Source organism: Rhinolophus sinicus, chromosome 12, assembly GCF_057876585.1.
Source record: "Rhinolophus sinicus isolate RSI-liver-muscle chromosome 12, RSI-T2T, whole genome shotgun sequence".
NCBI lineage: Eukaryota > Metazoa > Chordata > Mammalia > Chiroptera > Rhinolophidae > Rhinolophus > Rhinolophus sinicus.
In genome coordinates this window covers 28,773,032-28,790,207 of record NC_142512.1, presented here as the reverse complement: position 1 = coordinate 28,790,207, position 17,176 = coordinate 28,773,032, and the positions used below count along the sequence as shown (strand labels likewise).

The window sequence follows — 17,176 nt, the reverse complement described above, 5'->3', positions numbered from 1 at the left end:
AGAACTTAGACTCACCATGTCCAAAACAATGCATCATTTTTCTTCGCTTCCATTCCCCATTATTGAATCACTCCATTATCTAGCCTATTACTTAAACAGAAACCATGATATTATTTTTTTCTCACATCTCGTTACTCAGCAAATGCTAATGATGTACCGTTACCCTTTCTTTATCTTTTCCTTTACCTTCATTTTATTAGTTACAGGTCTTCTTGTTTGGTTTACTGTACTGGCCTCCTAATTAGTCTCATTTTTTTCTCTAGAACTCCACATTGTTACTAGAACTGTCTTTCTTAAAGCCAAGTGTTACTCATTTCCCTTACCTCAACATTGCTCCTCTGCCTCTAAAATAAGATTCAAACACCTTTGCTTAGATGCCCAAGCCTTCCATTTCCAGGCCCCTACCTACATCTTTAGCCTAATCTCTAACCACTTCTAACCATACTGAACTACTTGAAGAATCCCTAGACATGTCCTGTCAAGCCTCTTTTGCACTGGGGATGCTTTTCTATGTCCTCCACATTTAATCTTGATAACTTTCCATGGTACAGCTTAGGTATCGCCAGGTCAGATGCAGTTCCCCCGTTCACCCCCAGCACCTTATGCTTACCTCCACTGACTTCTCTCTCTTTCATGAGACTTTCTGGGCTCTTCTGGGCTGGAGACTCCTGTTAATTCTGCTTTCTTGTTACAGAGCCCGGAGCATGGTAGATATTCAACAGTTAATGAATATATGAATAAACTCATCTATTTACATTTTTAAAAAGTATCTTTAGGTTTTTATTTATATGTTCACTGCAAAAAATCCAAACAGTGCAGAGTAGTAAATGTCTTCCATTTACCCCATCTCAATTTCTAGTGTGAACTAATGATTAATAATTTAATATTGGAAAGAAAAGCACAAATTAGATTTTCCAGTTTCTATAGAATAAAAATGTCTACTATTTTGTTCTTATAGATCATCTCTTTTCCTTTAGGCAATGATAGTAAGAAATGCTAAAGATACAGCTCATACAAAAGCAGAACGGAATATTCTGGAGGAAGTAAAGCATCCCTTCATTGTGGATTTAATTTATGCCTTTCAGACCGGTGGAAAACTCTACCTCATCCTTGAGTATCTCAGCGGTCAGTACACAGAGTTTGGTGTAATTATTTGCATTTGCTCCAGAAACAGGGTCAAAACATTCTTTTCCAATGGAAAAATGCTTTTTCCCAGTGTGCTTAAATAGTTCTTAAAATTGACAAATACATTGACATAAGGAATTCAGATGTAACTGAGTGTTTCTTTTTGCAGACAACTATGAAGGAAACTTTAAAGGTTAAGTTTTTTTCCCACATCCGTAAAATTTAATCCCTATATAATCAATTACTTAACTAAATAACAAACACCTAATTGATACAGAGCCATCAAATTGACTCCACTTGGGTAAGATACTATAATTCAAATAAACCATTGAAGTATTTCTTTGTAAACTGAAATGGGAAACTTATTTGAGAGTATCGTTTAAGATATTGAGTATTTTTGGGATGTATCTTTAAACAGAAGACTCTTTTGGTTTCATGTATCTATCAATAGCTAGATTATGCAGTTTGTGTTAGAAATCACCCACATTTTCCAGGATTTACCACCTCCTAGGAACTAGTTGTTCCTTATATCATTTCTAGATCACAGGTGTCTATTTCCAGAAAACATACTTGATTTTTCTGAAAAACAGATTTCCCAGTAGCCTATAACATGGAACAGAAAGCTGCAGAATTTAGTAACTTCTTTGTGACTTGCCATTTTTTTCTTGTAACTTTATTTTGACTTAATTTCCGATTTATATTAAAAAGTTGCAAGTATAGTACAAACAGTTCCCACATATCCTTCACCTAGATTCTCCAAGTGTTACCATTTTACCATTATTTTTTTGTTTCATCCTTCTCTTTCTCTCTCTCTATATATGTATGTGTGTATATATTGTGTATATACACACATGAATACATATATACATAATTTTTTTCTGAACTGTGTAAGAGTGTTGCAGACATGATTTCCCTATACCCCTAAATACTGTAGTCTATGTTTTCTTAAATCAATGACAATATCTTACATAACTATACTAAACTTATTAAAAATAGGAAATTAACACTGATACAATATCTCCTTAGTTTTCTTTAATCTGGAACAGTTCCTCAGTCTTTCTTTGTCTTTCATGACCTTGACATTTTTGAAGAGGACAGGCCAGTTATTTTGTAGAATGCATCAGTTTGGGTTTATCTGCTGTTTCCTTGGGATTAGATTCAGGTTATGCATTTTTGGGAGGACCAGTGAAGTGACATTGTTTCCTTTGTCTCATACTGTGATATTAACTTTGATCACATGTATAAGGTGGTGTCTTTTTACCTGGTGAGGTTTTTCCCATTATAATTAAGTCTCTTGAGATATTTTGAGATTATTTAAATATCTCTCATTAAGCTTTCACATACGGTTTTAGCATCCATTGATTCTTGCCTGAAACAATTTATTATGGTGGTCGCCAAGTGATTTTTCTTATTCCATCATGCTTTCTTCATTTATTATTTGGCATTCAGCTGTAATGAAGAGCTTTCTCTTCTTCATTTTAAAAATTAATTTATCTATTCATTGATTTATATCACTGTGGACTCATGGATTCTAAGATTATTCAGTGGGATATAACCCTTTATTATCATTTATTTTGATACTCAAATCATGTCATGCTTTTTACAAGGCTGCTGCCGGGTTCATCCAAGTTTAAGAGTTATGAGAATATGGACATTCACTGATTTCCAAGGGTGGTTTTAATTAAATATATAATTATATACTAACATTTTTCTACTTACAGGTAAAATGTTAGAGAAGGTTTAATCATGATTTTTTTTTTTAACTCAGTTCTGGAATCTATAAATGTTTTGAGGTTTATAGATGTAAAGCCCAGAGTTCCAAAACTTGTGTATTTCACATAATAAGAACACTACTAAAAATAGAATCCTGAGGATTTGGTTTTAAACCCTATGGTTTTTAAGATCTGTTTTCTATTGTTAAATGGGCTGATGTCTTTTAATTATGGTTAAAAGGAAAGCACAAACCCTCTCATTAGAAATGGGTTGGAAATAAAGATTGTTTCATTTCTAATGTCTTTTTCTTTACAGGAGGAGAATTATTTATGCAGTTAGAAAGAGAGGGAATATTTATGGAAGATACAGCCTGGTAAGTGAAATTTTTGTGGTTGCATGGATTCAGGTAATGATTCATATAATTAAAGCAAAGTCTTAGTCCCACTGTGAGCAGTCAGATGATTCAGTAAATTGGTATGGAGCCAATCAGTCACTTAGGATTTAATGGGGGAGAAGCAGCTTTGGGACTGGGCAGCTATCGGAGGTCACATCATTCCTTTGCCCCCAGGCCTTGGGTGGAACGCTCTTCATTCACACCAGTTCCTAGCAGAATCATTTTCACTGGGGTTTTCTTTCCTTGAATTGGTAAACTGCCTTCCTTGGCTGTGGGTGAGTATGATATTCCAGTGAAACTTTATGTGGGAACAATGGAAAGTATCAGCAATCATCTCTTTTTCGACTTTCCAGTTCCAAGGTGCAGTCTTAGGGAGGTGATCAGCCTGTGCACATCATCTATGGATTGGGTCTATGGCTAGGATGGGATCTACCTTTTATTTCTTCAGATGGCATCTGCTTCAGATTAAAAATATACGCATCCTTTTGTGAGATAACAGTATTGGGTAACAATAAATCAGTTTATCCTACACATGAATTGAATAGAAAACACTAAATGTTTTTTCTACCTTAATTACCAAACTGCATTCCATTGTTTAATTTCAGGCCTTTTCTAACACAGAAGCTGCATTTAAGAGCCTTAGGGATGAAGTGCCCTTTTTTGGAGGAGGCTCTCTGAGCCCTGTTGGAGGCTGTGTTTGTGGTCGTGCTGGCTGTGAAACTGCCTCAGCCCTCTAGGACACACCCTCTCCATTCTGGAGTAATCTGCAGGATTGCAACCTTGTTATGCAGCCAGTATTGCAGTGCCTTGTGCTTTTCGAATCCAGACAGGGTTGACTCAGCCCTTTATTCTTTTGAGGTAGATAAATTTGAGTGTCACACAGTTTATAGTTGTGGGCTGGCTGGCAAGAGGGAGGGCAGATACCGTGGGCATGAGCTGTATATAATATGCAGCTGTGTTAAGTAAGGGATGAGTGGGCTTCAAAGGGTCAGGTTATAAGGTATCTTTTGAAAACTAAGATTTGCTCTCTGAGAATAGCAAAATTTTTATTCTATGGGATTTTAAAATTGGGGGTGGGTGGGAGAAATTTGTTTTGATCTGAATGACTACTGGCCCAATTTCTACACTGACTGAACAAAACATGACCAGTAACAGTTTGGCATATTCTGGACTTCTTTGCAATTTTAGGAATATGTTCTAATGATGAAATAAAACATATAGTTTCACTAAATGAGTGAAACATAAATGTCTCCATGCCTTTTGGCAGCATCCTATGCTATCTTTTCCCCCCATACCGACCCTCACACTGCCCCCGCCACTAATTTGGTCTTTGGTGCATGTTTATTTCTTCCAGGGTATTTTGCTCCATACATAAACTGCTTTGAGTAGATTACTCTTTTTAATTTTATTAAATCACTTTTGTTTCCAGCTTTTACTTGGCAGAAATCTCCATGGCTTTGGGGCATTTACATCAAAAGGGGATCATCTACAGAGACCTGAAGCCGGAGAATATCATGCTTAATCACCAAGGTGGAGATATACTGTAAACAATTCTATAGTAAATAATCATCTTAAAATCCTCCCACGCAGGTCATGGTCATTTTTAAAGCCCCATGTTCATGTGTCTATTATTATAAATTCCTCCCTCAGAATTTATGGCACCATGATACTTAGATTTAAGTATTTAGGTATTTATGGTTGATGAGATTAAAGGGATTTGAGAATAACTGGCCAATCAGCTACCTTTTTTGATTTAATCCTTACGTTTTATAGCTTGTCACTCTAGAAATCCTTGCATAAAGCCAGTACAAACACAAATTTTGGGTTATTCCTTAAGTTGGAAAGTGAATCTTTACAGGTTGAGTTGTCTTTAATGATGAAAATATATAAATATTAGAAGCAATACTTTTATGATAATTTTTATTGATGCTATAGAAAAAGGACAGGATTAGAATATTTGATGTAGTCTTGGAAATAAATGTTTAGTAGGCATCAGTTTATTGCTGTTTATTTGTGACAACAGACATGAAAATCAGACAGACTAATATTCTATATAGCTGTAGGTACAGCGAAGTGGGCCTTGATTTTAATTGCATGCTGCTACACACAGTTCAGTTTATACGAGAGTAATCTAGGCTGGGCAGACTTGGCAGTTCACTCATACCCCAAAGGAGCAACCAGCCAAAGTGGGTACCTGGGGTAGCAGCTGGAGGCAGCTGCTAATCCTTAGATGTCTACAAAATAGTACATGAGGTAGTTAACAGTTTTAAATTCTTGGGGAGAAAATGGTGTATGGACAACAGATGCTTTTATAATTGTTTCAAATTGTGCTTTCCCCCCAGCCCCCTCCCTTTCTTTTAAGGAGAAATGCTATACTTACCCAAGTACATAAAGGGAATATATGAATTTGCCTCCCTCCTAATTCTGCATCCATTCCCCCAAACATGGATTCTGATTCTGAATTATAAGGCAAAGGATAGAATAGAGAAGTGACTAGTTAACTTCTTTGATTCATAAACTTGAGTGTGTCAGGTGGTTCTGTGAAAATAAACTCATTTCTTCTGTGTCAGTAAAGTACTCATTTACATTTGAATCAACATGTCAGTAAAGCACTCATTTACATTTGAATCAACAGGTCGCATAGCCTTTTCTTTTTTCTGAAATAAACCTGCAATATGTAGTAGGATCCCTGGGGTTGTTGAACCAGTGGATAGCTAATGACAGTTCAGGACAGCTTAACCTGAACTGAATGTTCTTTGTGTAAAGTGGTGAGTTTTTCACTTTTCTGGATCAGAGATGATGGTCTCATGCCATGTAGTAATTTCATTTCTTTTTCTGAACTAGTAGCATTGGCAGAATAAGGTAATTTATCATAGTGACTTTCTGAGACCATTTTAGAAAGAACTGTTAAGTCACAGTTCACTGTGGTAAAAGCTATATATTTGAAGTAGTGTCACACCTTTGTTTAAAAGGTGCAGAATATCTTTATTAGGGTCTGTGTACTTAAACCAAACTTCATCAAGTTTTCCCAGGATTTACTTTCTCAGGATGGTATACGTATAGGTAAAGCTGGAGCTTTAGATATGCTGTTTCACTCTTTTCTCTATTTTCCCTTTACCAGATAGATAATATCAGCGGCAAAAGATGACTCTGCCCTAACATTAGAAAGTTAACATTCTATTTTTATGGATGGCACCTCACTAGTTCTTGATATCTTCACACAAAAAAAGAAAAAGACAGGAACAGTTAAATGGAAGGATGGATTGTCTCATATGATATGTTCAAACACTGCACATACCTAGAATTCTCAGAATAACCATGCTGTAATCTTTCATTGTAGGTCATGTGAAACTAACAGACTTTGGACTCTGCAAAGAATCTATTCATGACGGAACAGTCACACACACATTTTGTGGAACCATAGAATACATGTGAGCTGCATGTTGAAAGAAATCTAATTGGTGTGGGGGTAATAGCTAACTTTGACCTGGTTTAAGTAATAGTATGCTACAGTTTCTGTAGCATCATTTGGCTTCGTATTTTGTTTCTAAAGGTCTAATTCAGATGATATGCAAATGGATGAATTTTTTAGGCATATTATTTTTATTATTGTAGGGCCCCTGAAATCTTGATGAGAAGCGGCCACAATCGTGCTGTGGATTGGTGGAGTTTGGGAGCATTAATGTATGACATGCTGACTGGAGCAGTAGGTGCACAGTTAAAAGCTGCATGTATTATGTGCTGAGTGTTGCCAAATCACAATATAGCAAGAGACCTTTCCTGTGCTTCCTGATAGTTTTACCCATGGAGTTATTTTTTAATATTAAGCACTAAAAATGCTTTATTAGTAGTAATGCGGGGCTCTGTATTTTTTTAAAAACATTTCTATTTAAATGATCTATGTCATGGCAGTCCTGTGAAATAGATGTAAAATAGCTACTGCTTTTAATTTATAAATGGAGAAAATGAAGCTTAAAATCAACATGGCTCGCCCATTATCTCAAAATTTAATGGTAGAAACTGAGTTCCTCCCAGGATTGCTATTTCCTCTTTCCTGTTGTTTAAAAGTTATAGGTTTTTTAGCAGCCCCCATATCACAACATACATTTCTGATCTCTATGCATAACTAACTAATTCAGGAAATGGATAATTCTGTTATTTATATGCTAATTTTTCTCACTCTCTTCTACTCTTAGCCCCCGTTCACTGGGGAGAATAGAAAGAAAACAATTGACAAAATCCTCAAATGTAAACTCAATTTGCCTCCCTACCTCACACAAGAAGCCAGAGATCTGCTTAAAAAGGTAGGGTTCTTAAATAGGTACTCAACTACTAGGATTTACATAGAATTGAACATAACATTTTGAATAAAGAATCATACACAGATACTGAACAAAAGCACCTGCGGTTTTTGTAGGGAAAGTACAAATTTGTTTGTTCAAAGATTTTATTTTCTTATTCCCAAACAATATGTAGTAGTTATTAATAAATCATATTTCCCAATGCAAAATAGACAAGCAAATGCTATAAAGAAAAAAGAATAAATATGACTAAAATTCATTAGTGTTTTTCTTCCCTCCTAAAGCTGCTGAAAAGAAATGCTGCTTCTCGTCTTGGAGCTGGTCCTGGGGATGCTGGAGAAGTTCAAGTAGGGATTGGCATGTTTGGTAGTTTGAGGGGAAGATGATGCTAATTTTATGTATTTGTGACGGTTGTACATAGTTACTTATAAGTATAGCTTATTTTATGATTGGTGACTTCAAACAGGCAGTTGTCAATCCAGTGAAGTCTATTCCCCTTGACTTTTCTTCCTGCTCTTTTTTTCTAGGCTCATCCATTCTTCAGACATATTAACTGGGAAGAACTGCTGGCTCGGAAGGTGGAGCCCCCTTTTAAACCTCTGTTGGTATGTATACATGAAAGTGTATAATTTGAGGGACCTGGTACTTTTTTAGAGTAAGATAATCTAAGAGAAGTTAGAAATAACAAAGTGTTCAGTAAACTTTGGTCTATCCTCTCTTCTTTACAGAATCTTTATCCTGTAGTCTTTTCAAGAACTACTGACAGCAATTGATGACCATATTAATTATTTTTAGGTTGCTTGCCTAAGACAAATATTTCAAGTACTTAGGACTTTATTTATTTATTTTTTATTTTATTTTTTTTATTTTTTTGCTTTCTTTTGCTTAATTCAACCCTAATTTATATTTGATTTTCTGGGATTTTTTTTCTTCAAACTACAGAATATATGTTTGCTAGAGTTGCAGCCACAAAGTACCTAGGTGGCTTAAACCACAGAAATTTATTGTGTCACAGTTGTGGAGGATAGCGGTCCCAGATCAAGGTATTGGCAGAGTTGGTTCCTTTTGTGAAGGAGACTGTTCCACGCCACTCCACTAGCTTCTGGTGGTTTGCTGGCAGTCCTTGGTGTTCCTTGGCTTGTAGGCTCATCACCCTGATTCTGCCTTCATTTCACGTGGCATTCTCCCTGTGTGCTGGTCTGTGTCCAAATCTGCCCTTTTCAGGAGGACACCAGTCACCATGAATTGGGATCCTCCCTACTCCACTATGACCTCTTAACTAGTTACATCTGCAATGACCCTCATTCCAAATAAGTTTGCATTCTGAGTTACTGGGAGTTAGAACCACAACATATGAAGGGACACAATACTGGGGCGACACATTTCAGACTATAACAGTATGTTTATGAGTAAATGAGTTATTTTGTTAGTTCTTGTCTTTCTCCTACCTCAGAATTTGAGAAAATATAGTTTCTTTTTCTGTTTCTTGGGATGAAAGTAGAGGGAAAGAAGATAACGATGATGATGATTTGGTCCTTGAAGCACAAGGTGACTTGCTTTAAAATTTCAACATATATAATTGTAAGGAGGATAATTAACCCTCAGGTACCAACTGCCCAGCTTTAAAAATTACCAGGTCATCTTGTTTAAACATGAACATAACCACCATGCTATCATCACAGTTAAAAAGCTGACGATTTTCTTGTTTCTTTTTTTTTCTATTGGCTGGTTTCAATATGGATTCAATCAAGGCCTATACAGTTTTTGTTACAATGTCTCTTGGGTCTGTTTCCATCTATAGCTATCTCCTCAGTTCCTCCCCTGAGGATGGACTTACTGAAAAAATTTAACCATTTGTCCTGCAGGGTTTCTCACATTTTGATTTTGCTGATTTTAACCCTGTGGTGTCATTGACCATGTTCTTCTGCTCCCTGTATTTCCAAAAACTGGTGGTTAGATTTCGATGCTTGATCTGATTCAACTTTTGGTGTCGTATGTTTTGATCAAGAGACATAATGTGTATTTGTATTTCTTTTAGTGATGTTAGTGGTCACTGGTCATTGCCTATACCAGTGGTTCTCAGCCAGGGTCAATGTGGCAATGTCTGGAGATAAGCTGTCACAACTTGGGAAGATGGTGCTACTGGTACCTAGGAGTAGAGGCCAGAGATGCTGCTAAATATCCTGTAATGCACAAGACAGTCCCCTACAAGAATTATCAGGCCCAAAATGTCAGTAGTGCTGAGTTTGAGAAACTGGCATAGTTCTAGGATTTCATTAGGGGTTTATAAAATTATCTTATTCTAATACTATTGTTCATTACTTATTAGCTGGAATTCTTCCATAAAGAGAAACTTTACATCAGTTGTTTGGTTACCTGAGGTACAGTTCATACAGGAAAAGCAGGATATGTTTGTTTCTTTCCTAAATTTCAAAATAATGAATTACTTTTCTATAACTTCTAAAATTGATCGATGAATTACGTGATTTTTTTTTTTTTTTAGTATAATTGTGAACTCATGCCTTTAAACACATTTGTGTTTCAGTCCACTGCAGTTTCTTTTCATTGGTGTTCAGCATTTCCCATTTTTGGACACTTTGTGCTTAATTATATTGGTTCCTGAATTCTTTTGACACAACCACTTAGTGTGATGCACCAGAGAGAAGGAATTGAACAGATCTGGTGGTTCGATTTAGGCAAAAAATATTCTTTCACAAGATAATATACTCTTGCAAAGTAGAATATTATTTTTGCTCCTTGAGAATTCTAAAGGAATGAAGTAAGTTATGGGAAGAAACTTTAATTAGAGCAAAAATGTGTTTTGTGTTTAAAACTCTGCTTCAGTAGTTTTTCAGGTTTACTACACACCTTCAGTGGCCAACTGATCAAATTATCTCTAAAAAGGGATTTAGTCAGTGGACTGGGCACACTGAGGCTTTGTGAGAGGAGAAGATTAATACTCAGATTTTTAATAGGAATGATAACTGTGTACTAAAATCTATTTTGATACATGTTTAAAATTTGATGTTGTAATTTCATACTTTCCATGTGTATTTATTCCTCAGTCTGTGCCTGCTAAGACTAGTCTGATACTACAGTCAAACCCTGTGAAAGAGCTGTATCCTAGAGTCTTGTCTGATTCATGTAATGCATTTGATATGTATAATATAAACAATCTTCATTTTGTAATCATTTTTTTTATAAAGCAATCTGAAGAGGACGTGAGTCAGTTTGATTCAAAGTTTACACGTCAGACACCTGTTGACAGCCCAGATGACTCAACTCTCAGTGAAAGTGCCAACCAGGTCTTTCTGGTAAGTGAACGAATTTCTATTTAGCCGTGGGAAATTGAAGTATGAAGATGGGTCCTTTTCAATAAGAAAAGCCATTTTGAATAAGAAAATTCAATTTGCTTGCTTTGCAGTTTCATGTAGATAACCTGAGGGGCTTTTTTTGTTCCTAAGTTATTCTCTTGTAACTGACTGATGTTAAAAAATTCTCATAATTCAACATTCCATTTTAGCAATTACAGTAGGAGTGTATGATTCTTCAGAGTGAATGATTCCTTTGTTTGGATGGATCACTGACTTAAGATGATGTTTGGCTCAGCATCTCAATTGAAAGCCACATAGCAGTAGGAAAACAACTCACTGTAACTATTTTAGTCCGGAAAGAGCTATAGATTTTGGTACTATTAACATAAGTCTGTAGGGGATTTTTAGCCTGTTAATTATGAATATTTGACATCAAATTATTCACATATGATGATTAATAAATTAATCCTCAACATATAAGTATCTGTATTGATTTATACCTTGTTTCCTCAGAAAAGCAAAACTTAGATTTTGATCAACAGAAATGATAGATTTATATCTGATGACCATCATTGCATATTATTTTGCACAAGTATTCTTATGTTTATTTTATTACTATACTTATGTGTCACATGAACATCTACCTCATTTTGTAACTTTTGTTTCCTTTGTCATTTGTTTTTGGACTACCTCTAGAGAGAATGGAATATGGGGAAAGTAATCATTTGGAAGTTGTTTCTTTTTTTTCCTCTATTTCTGAGTTCACTAGATTTGTCACTAACTTAATTCTCAAACTTTTTTTCATACTGCTCACAGTATAACAGAAAGCAATGTTGTATATTTTGGGGTGGAGGGTAAGTTCTCAAGTTAGCAAGGAATGCAAAAATTATGTAGGGTCAAAATTACTCCTAAATCACTGTGGTACAGTATGGTTTTGAGTAAACATTGAATAGAAAAAACTATAAATGTATGATTATATGGTGATATAAGAATAGAGCATATACGCAAAATAAAACTTTACAGTATTTTGAATGACATGAGATGAAAGATGAATGCACATCGTAAAGTTTATAACTACATGATACCAAGTCCTTGTATCCTCCTTAGTAAAATCTCTCATGTTCAGTTAGGGAAATAGGCATTATTCATTTTAATTCTGGCATTGCTTTATTTTTTTCTCTTATGATGTGGAATTTTGTTTTCTACTGATGTAGAATTTAGACCATTAATTTAACATATAGACCTTGTCCTCATTTGGGCATTGCAGAATTTCAACTAGTTTAACAATTTTTTTCCACCATAAAAAACAGTCTAGAAACATCTTACCTAGCTAAAAAGAAATCCAAAATTGTGGTGGCAAAAGTTATGTAGCTAAGCTTTCATTGTCAAATTATTGTTGAGCTGTTCATAATTAATTCAATTGGCTACCTAAAGAACAATTCATTTGTTAGGTTGTAGCCAGAATTCTATACATAAAGTGGATCTCTTTAAAAATTAATAAAAAATAGTTACATCCACTTACCTGGAGCTTGGGGTCGTAGCAACTTTAGCTCAGTAAATATTTAACTTCTTCTCACAGAATTAAAAGAAATTCAAAGATGATTAAGGCACAATCTGGTCTTCTTGGTAGTTACAGCTTTAGCCCACAAGAACATGTGGGGAAATGGCTTCTGAAAGTCTACGTGTAGCTGTCATAAAGCATATGCTGTGCAGAATTGCACCTCACTCTTTAGGACTTCTCCCAGAGCCTTATTGAGTCTCTTTATTGTAACTCATAATGCCTACTCATAGGCTAGAATAATAAATAGAAAGGGAGAAAGGTGGAGGACTGATTGTTAAAGAAATGAACATCGACTGCAAGAGATGACAGCTGGTAGCCTAATAGCTACGTCCAAGAAAGAACTAAAGCTAACAAAACTGCATATTGCCTATTGCAATTGAGGGTTTTCACAATTCTGACACTTCTTCATCAAGAAAATACCAAATCTATCCAATCATTGGTATAAACCAGAAAAATCACATGTGCTAGGTTACAGAATTCTATTTTACTTTGCCCCAATAATGAGAAACGGCAGGTCATAATCTTAGTTGCTTATCTGCATATGGCTAGAAACACCAGAATTTTCTTTGCATTTATCTTGGTATTTAACTTTTTAATACTGGAGCCTACATTTACCTGTTTTTTTCCTACTTTTAATAGAGTGAAATTTTATTTGCAGGTCTGAGCGCAATAACATTCTCTCTTGAGGTCTGTGCCTCAAGAAATAGCTGGAAAGAAGTTAACAGGTGTGAAATGAGCTCGCGTTGATGGGAGAGCATAGAGATTAGTGATTTTAGGCTTGCATGATTGTGCTGGTGTGTCAGAGACCGAACAACCACATTTTCTTGGTGTATATGACACAGTGCCCTTCTATAGTCCACTGTTACTATCTTTCAGGGTTTTACATATGTGGCTCCATCTGTACTTGAAAGTGTGAAAGAAAAGTTTTCCTTTGAACCAAAAATCCGATCACCTCGAAGATTTATTGGCAGCCCACGAACACCTGTCAGGTATTTAGACTTTATTATTTATTTATTTATTTTAAACCAGAAGAGCCTGCTTAAGAAATTTATGCCAAGTTACATAAATGAAAGATCTGTCATCATATTCTCTTTGATTGACATAAGCACAGCATCTATACCTTCTTAATATTGCAAGTGACTAGTCTGTGACTAATCTATGATACTATGCTATCGAGTTTACCTTCCCTCCTAAAAGTAAGCTGCTACGTTGGCAAATGTCTTCTTTACCCAGTGACTCAACATTTATTGTGTACCAGGGGCTGTGCTGCGTGCTGGGGACACATGATTCGCATAGGAATTGTCCTTGTCCTGGTGATGCTTACAACCGAGTGAGAGGGAGTCACAATAAACAAAGAAAGAAATGCAAAAAAGATGTAATTGCAAGTAGTGCCAACTGCTATATGGAAAAAAACAGTGTGGTGGTGGAGAGTAAAGAGTAACAAGGGGGCTGCTATTCATGGTGGTTAGACAGGCCTTCCTGGTGATGTGATATTTAAGAGTGAAGAGAAAGAGTGAGCCATACAAAAAAACGAAAGTACAGGGGTGTTACAGGTATAAGAATAGCTCGTGCAAAAGCCTTAAGGGAGGAAAAAACTTGGCCTTTTCTTGGAAATGAAAGGGAGCTCAATGTTCCTAAAGTGTGGTGAATAAGGACTAGAACGGCAAAGGTTTGGAGAAATATTTTAAATATAATCGGAAGCTGTTTTAAGTAGGGGAGATAACTGATTTTGTAGTGGGGAAGTAAACTGATTTTTTTTTTTTTTTTTAATTAAGTATCTTTGAGGATTTTATGCGTGCAAGAATAGAGGTTAGAGAGAGAGCGCAGTTAGGAAACTAGCAATTAGGCTAGAGGAGAGAGATGGCTCAACTTTTGCTTTTGTGTTAATTCACACAAGATAAACGGAAATCAAAATAAATGGCATGTTACCTCATTCCCTTTAAATGTAAGGGAAATATTTCTTGTTGAAATAATCTTAGAGACAAATGAATGATAGATTTTCCTTGTCTTAAAGCCCAGTCAAATTTTCTCCTGGGGATTTCTGGGGAAGAGGTGCTTCAGCCAGCACAGCAAATCCTCAGACGCCTGTGGAATACCCAATGGAAACAAGTGGAATAGAGCAGATGGATGTGACAATGAGTGGGGAAGCTTCAGCCCCACTTCCAATACGACAGCCGAACTCCGGGCCATACAAAAAACAAGCTTTTCCCATGATATCCAAACGACCAGAGCACCTGCGTATGAATCTATGACGGAGCAATGCTTTTAATTAACTTAAGGCAAAAAAAAGTGGGGAGAGGATTTGTGAGCATCCTGCAGCGTGAAACAAGAGGACTCAAAATGACAGTCTTGAAGAGTCAGTGTCATTACACAGAACACTTTGGACGGAGGAAAAATAAAGACAGATTTTTAAAAATCAATCAATGGTGCAAAAAAAAAAAAAAAAGAAAAACTTAAGCAAAATAGTATTGCAGAACTCTTAGGCACATCAATTAATTGATTCCTAGCGACATCTTCTCAACCTTATCAAGGATTTTCATGTCGATGGCTCAAAACTGACAGTATTAGGGTAGGATGTTGCTTCTGAATCACTGTTGAGCTCTGATTGTGTCGAAGAAGAGTTATCCTTTCATTAGGCAAAGTATGAAATTGCCTGTAAAACTTGCAACTAAGGACAAATTAGCATGCAAGCTTGGTCAAACTTTCCAGCAACATGAAATCAAAGACAAAAGAAACTTACCAATTGATGTTTTACTTGCAAACAACCTGAATCTTTTTTTTATATAAATATATATTTTTCAAATAGATTTTTGATTCAGCTCATTATGGAAAACATCCCAAACTTTAAAATGCGAAATTATTGGTTGGTATGAAGAAAGTCAGACAACTTCTGTTTCTTCTCTTGGTGAAATAATAAAAATGCAAATGAATCATTGTTAACCACAGCTGTGGCTCGTTTGAGGGATTGGGGTAGACCTGGGGTTTATTTTCAGTAACCCAGTTGCAATACCTGTCTGTAATACCTGTCTGGAAAAAAAATCTATTTAATCATTTCTATTTGCAGTACTGCTATGTGCTAAGCTTAACTGGAAGCCTTGGAATGGGCATAAGTTGTATGTCCTACATTTCATCCTTGTACTGGGCCTGCATTGCACTGGAAAAATATCACCACCTGTTCTTATACCAGTATTTGGTTCAAGACGCCAAATGTGTTCAGCGTGTGGCTGAAGAAGGACTGAAGAGAGTCAGGATAAAATGCATACTGAGGGCGGCAAATTGAGGGAGTTAGGGAGATCCAGGGGAGGAGGGTGTTGCCATGTTCCACTCTCTATCTAATCTCTTCACAGCAAATTGCTAAGGTTTTAGGTTTTACTTCTTTTTACTGTTTTTGCTACCTACCTTCCTTACATTTCCTTCAAGTTTTAAAAGGAAAAAGGTTTTTTTCTCCTATATTGGGGCTACATTTTTTGATTGTAACAATATTTGATGGCCTTTTGATGAATGTCTTCCACAGTGAATAAGAAAACTTAGTGGCTTAATTTAGGAAACATGTTAACAAGACACTATGTTTTTGAAATTGTAACAAAAATCTACATAAGTGATTTACAGGTACAAAGAATAAAAATAAAGGTAACTTTACCTTTCGTAAATACTTCCTGCCTTAAAGAGAGCATTTCCATGACTTTAGCTGGTGAAAAGGTATAATATCTGCAGAGCTTTATACAAATGTATTTCAGTGCATACTGGTATAATAGATGATCATGCAGCTGCAGTTGAGTCTTATCAGCTCTTTGTCTTTTCTAATGTCTTCAGTCTGAGTGTGCAGTCAGTTTGTAGTATTTGGCAACCCTATGATTTTTTTAAATAAATGCTGCTTGCTGTGTTCTCCAAACCTTTCTGAGCCATAGGATCCAAGCCATAAAATTCTTTATGCATGTTGAAGTCAGTCAGAAAAGAGCAAAGCTTTGCTTATTTAAATGGCAATTCAAGTAAGATGAGATGAAATCCTATGACACTAAGCAAAAACAGAATCCTGAAAAATGATTGGAAATATACCATTTCAATTGTGGCAATAATGAAAGAATTGATAACAGTTCATTTTTGGACAGAAAACTTTTTTTTAATCATTCCCTCTCACCCCCTATCCCATTATTGCAGCAGCCTACTGAGAACTTTGTAAATGAGAAGCTAAAATAACTGCAAAAATTGTATTTAAAGTACAGATCTTTGTTCTCTGACAGTTTATGGTGTCTGAATAAAACAGACCCCGAAAAGCTATGGTGATATATATATATAGGCTTTATTTCAGACTGTAAATGGCTTGTGCTATTCTAATACTTGTTTTCAAATGTGTTTACTAACTGTAGTGTTGACTGCCTGACCAAATTCCAGCAAAATTTTTACACCAAAATATTCCTCCTCAGTCCTATTTGCTAACATTTGCACTGTAATTGGCTGGCTATAACCACCCCAGTTAAACCATTTTCATAATTAGCACTGCCAGCAATAGTGGCAAACACTGCAACTTTCCTGCATAAAAAGCATTAATTGCACATCTACCATCCAGGCAAATACAGGTTTTCAAACTTAACATTAAGTGAAATTAACTTCCTATGCTGTGGCAAGTTTATTGAGAAATTGTGTTTCATAAATGGATATTCCTACTATGACTGTGAAAACATGTCAAGTGCCACTGTAGTGTCACAGACAGAAAGCACACACCTATGCAATATGGCTTACCCTATATTTATTTGTAAAAATCCAAGCA

General features: G+C 35.8%; 1 protein-coding gene across 4 annotated transcripts in view; it reads left to right on the top strand.

The window, feature by feature from the left end:
* RPS6KB1 (ribosomal protein S6 kinase B1) overlaps nucleotides 1–17,176 on the top strand; it is a 47,075-nt gene that overhangs the window by 15,644 nt on the left and 14,255 nt on the right. For 2 of the 4 annotated variants that reach the window (XM_019736359.3, XM_019736360.3), the window contains exons 5-15: nucleotides 978–1,125; nucleotides 3,154–3,211; nucleotides 4,662–4,762; nucleotides 6,573–6,663; nucleotides 6,848–6,938; nucleotides 7,429–7,536; nucleotides 7,818–7,880; nucleotides 8,061–8,138; nucleotides 10,740–10,847; nucleotides 13,285–13,397; nucleotides 14,423–14,860. In XM_019736359.3, the coding sequence (XP_019591918.1) occupies nucleotides 978–1,125; nucleotides 3,154–3,211; nucleotides 4,662–4,762; nucleotides 6,573–6,663; nucleotides 6,848–6,938; nucleotides 7,429–7,536; nucleotides 7,818–7,880; nucleotides 8,061–8,138; nucleotides 10,740–10,847; nucleotides 13,285–13,397; nucleotides 14,423–14,660 (1,197 nt within the window). In that variant the 3' untranslated portion in view covers nucleotides 14,661–14,860. Of the gene's footprint in view, nucleotides 1–977; nucleotides 1,126–3,153; nucleotides 3,212–4,661; nucleotides 4,763–6,572; nucleotides 6,664–6,847; nucleotides 6,939–7,428; nucleotides 7,537–7,817; nucleotides 7,881–8,060; nucleotides 8,139–10,739; nucleotides 10,848–13,284; nucleotides 13,398–14,422; nucleotides 14,861–17,176 lie in introns of those variants that run through there. The other 2 variants (XM_074320399.2, XM_088802109.1) reach the window with 1 other exon arrangement.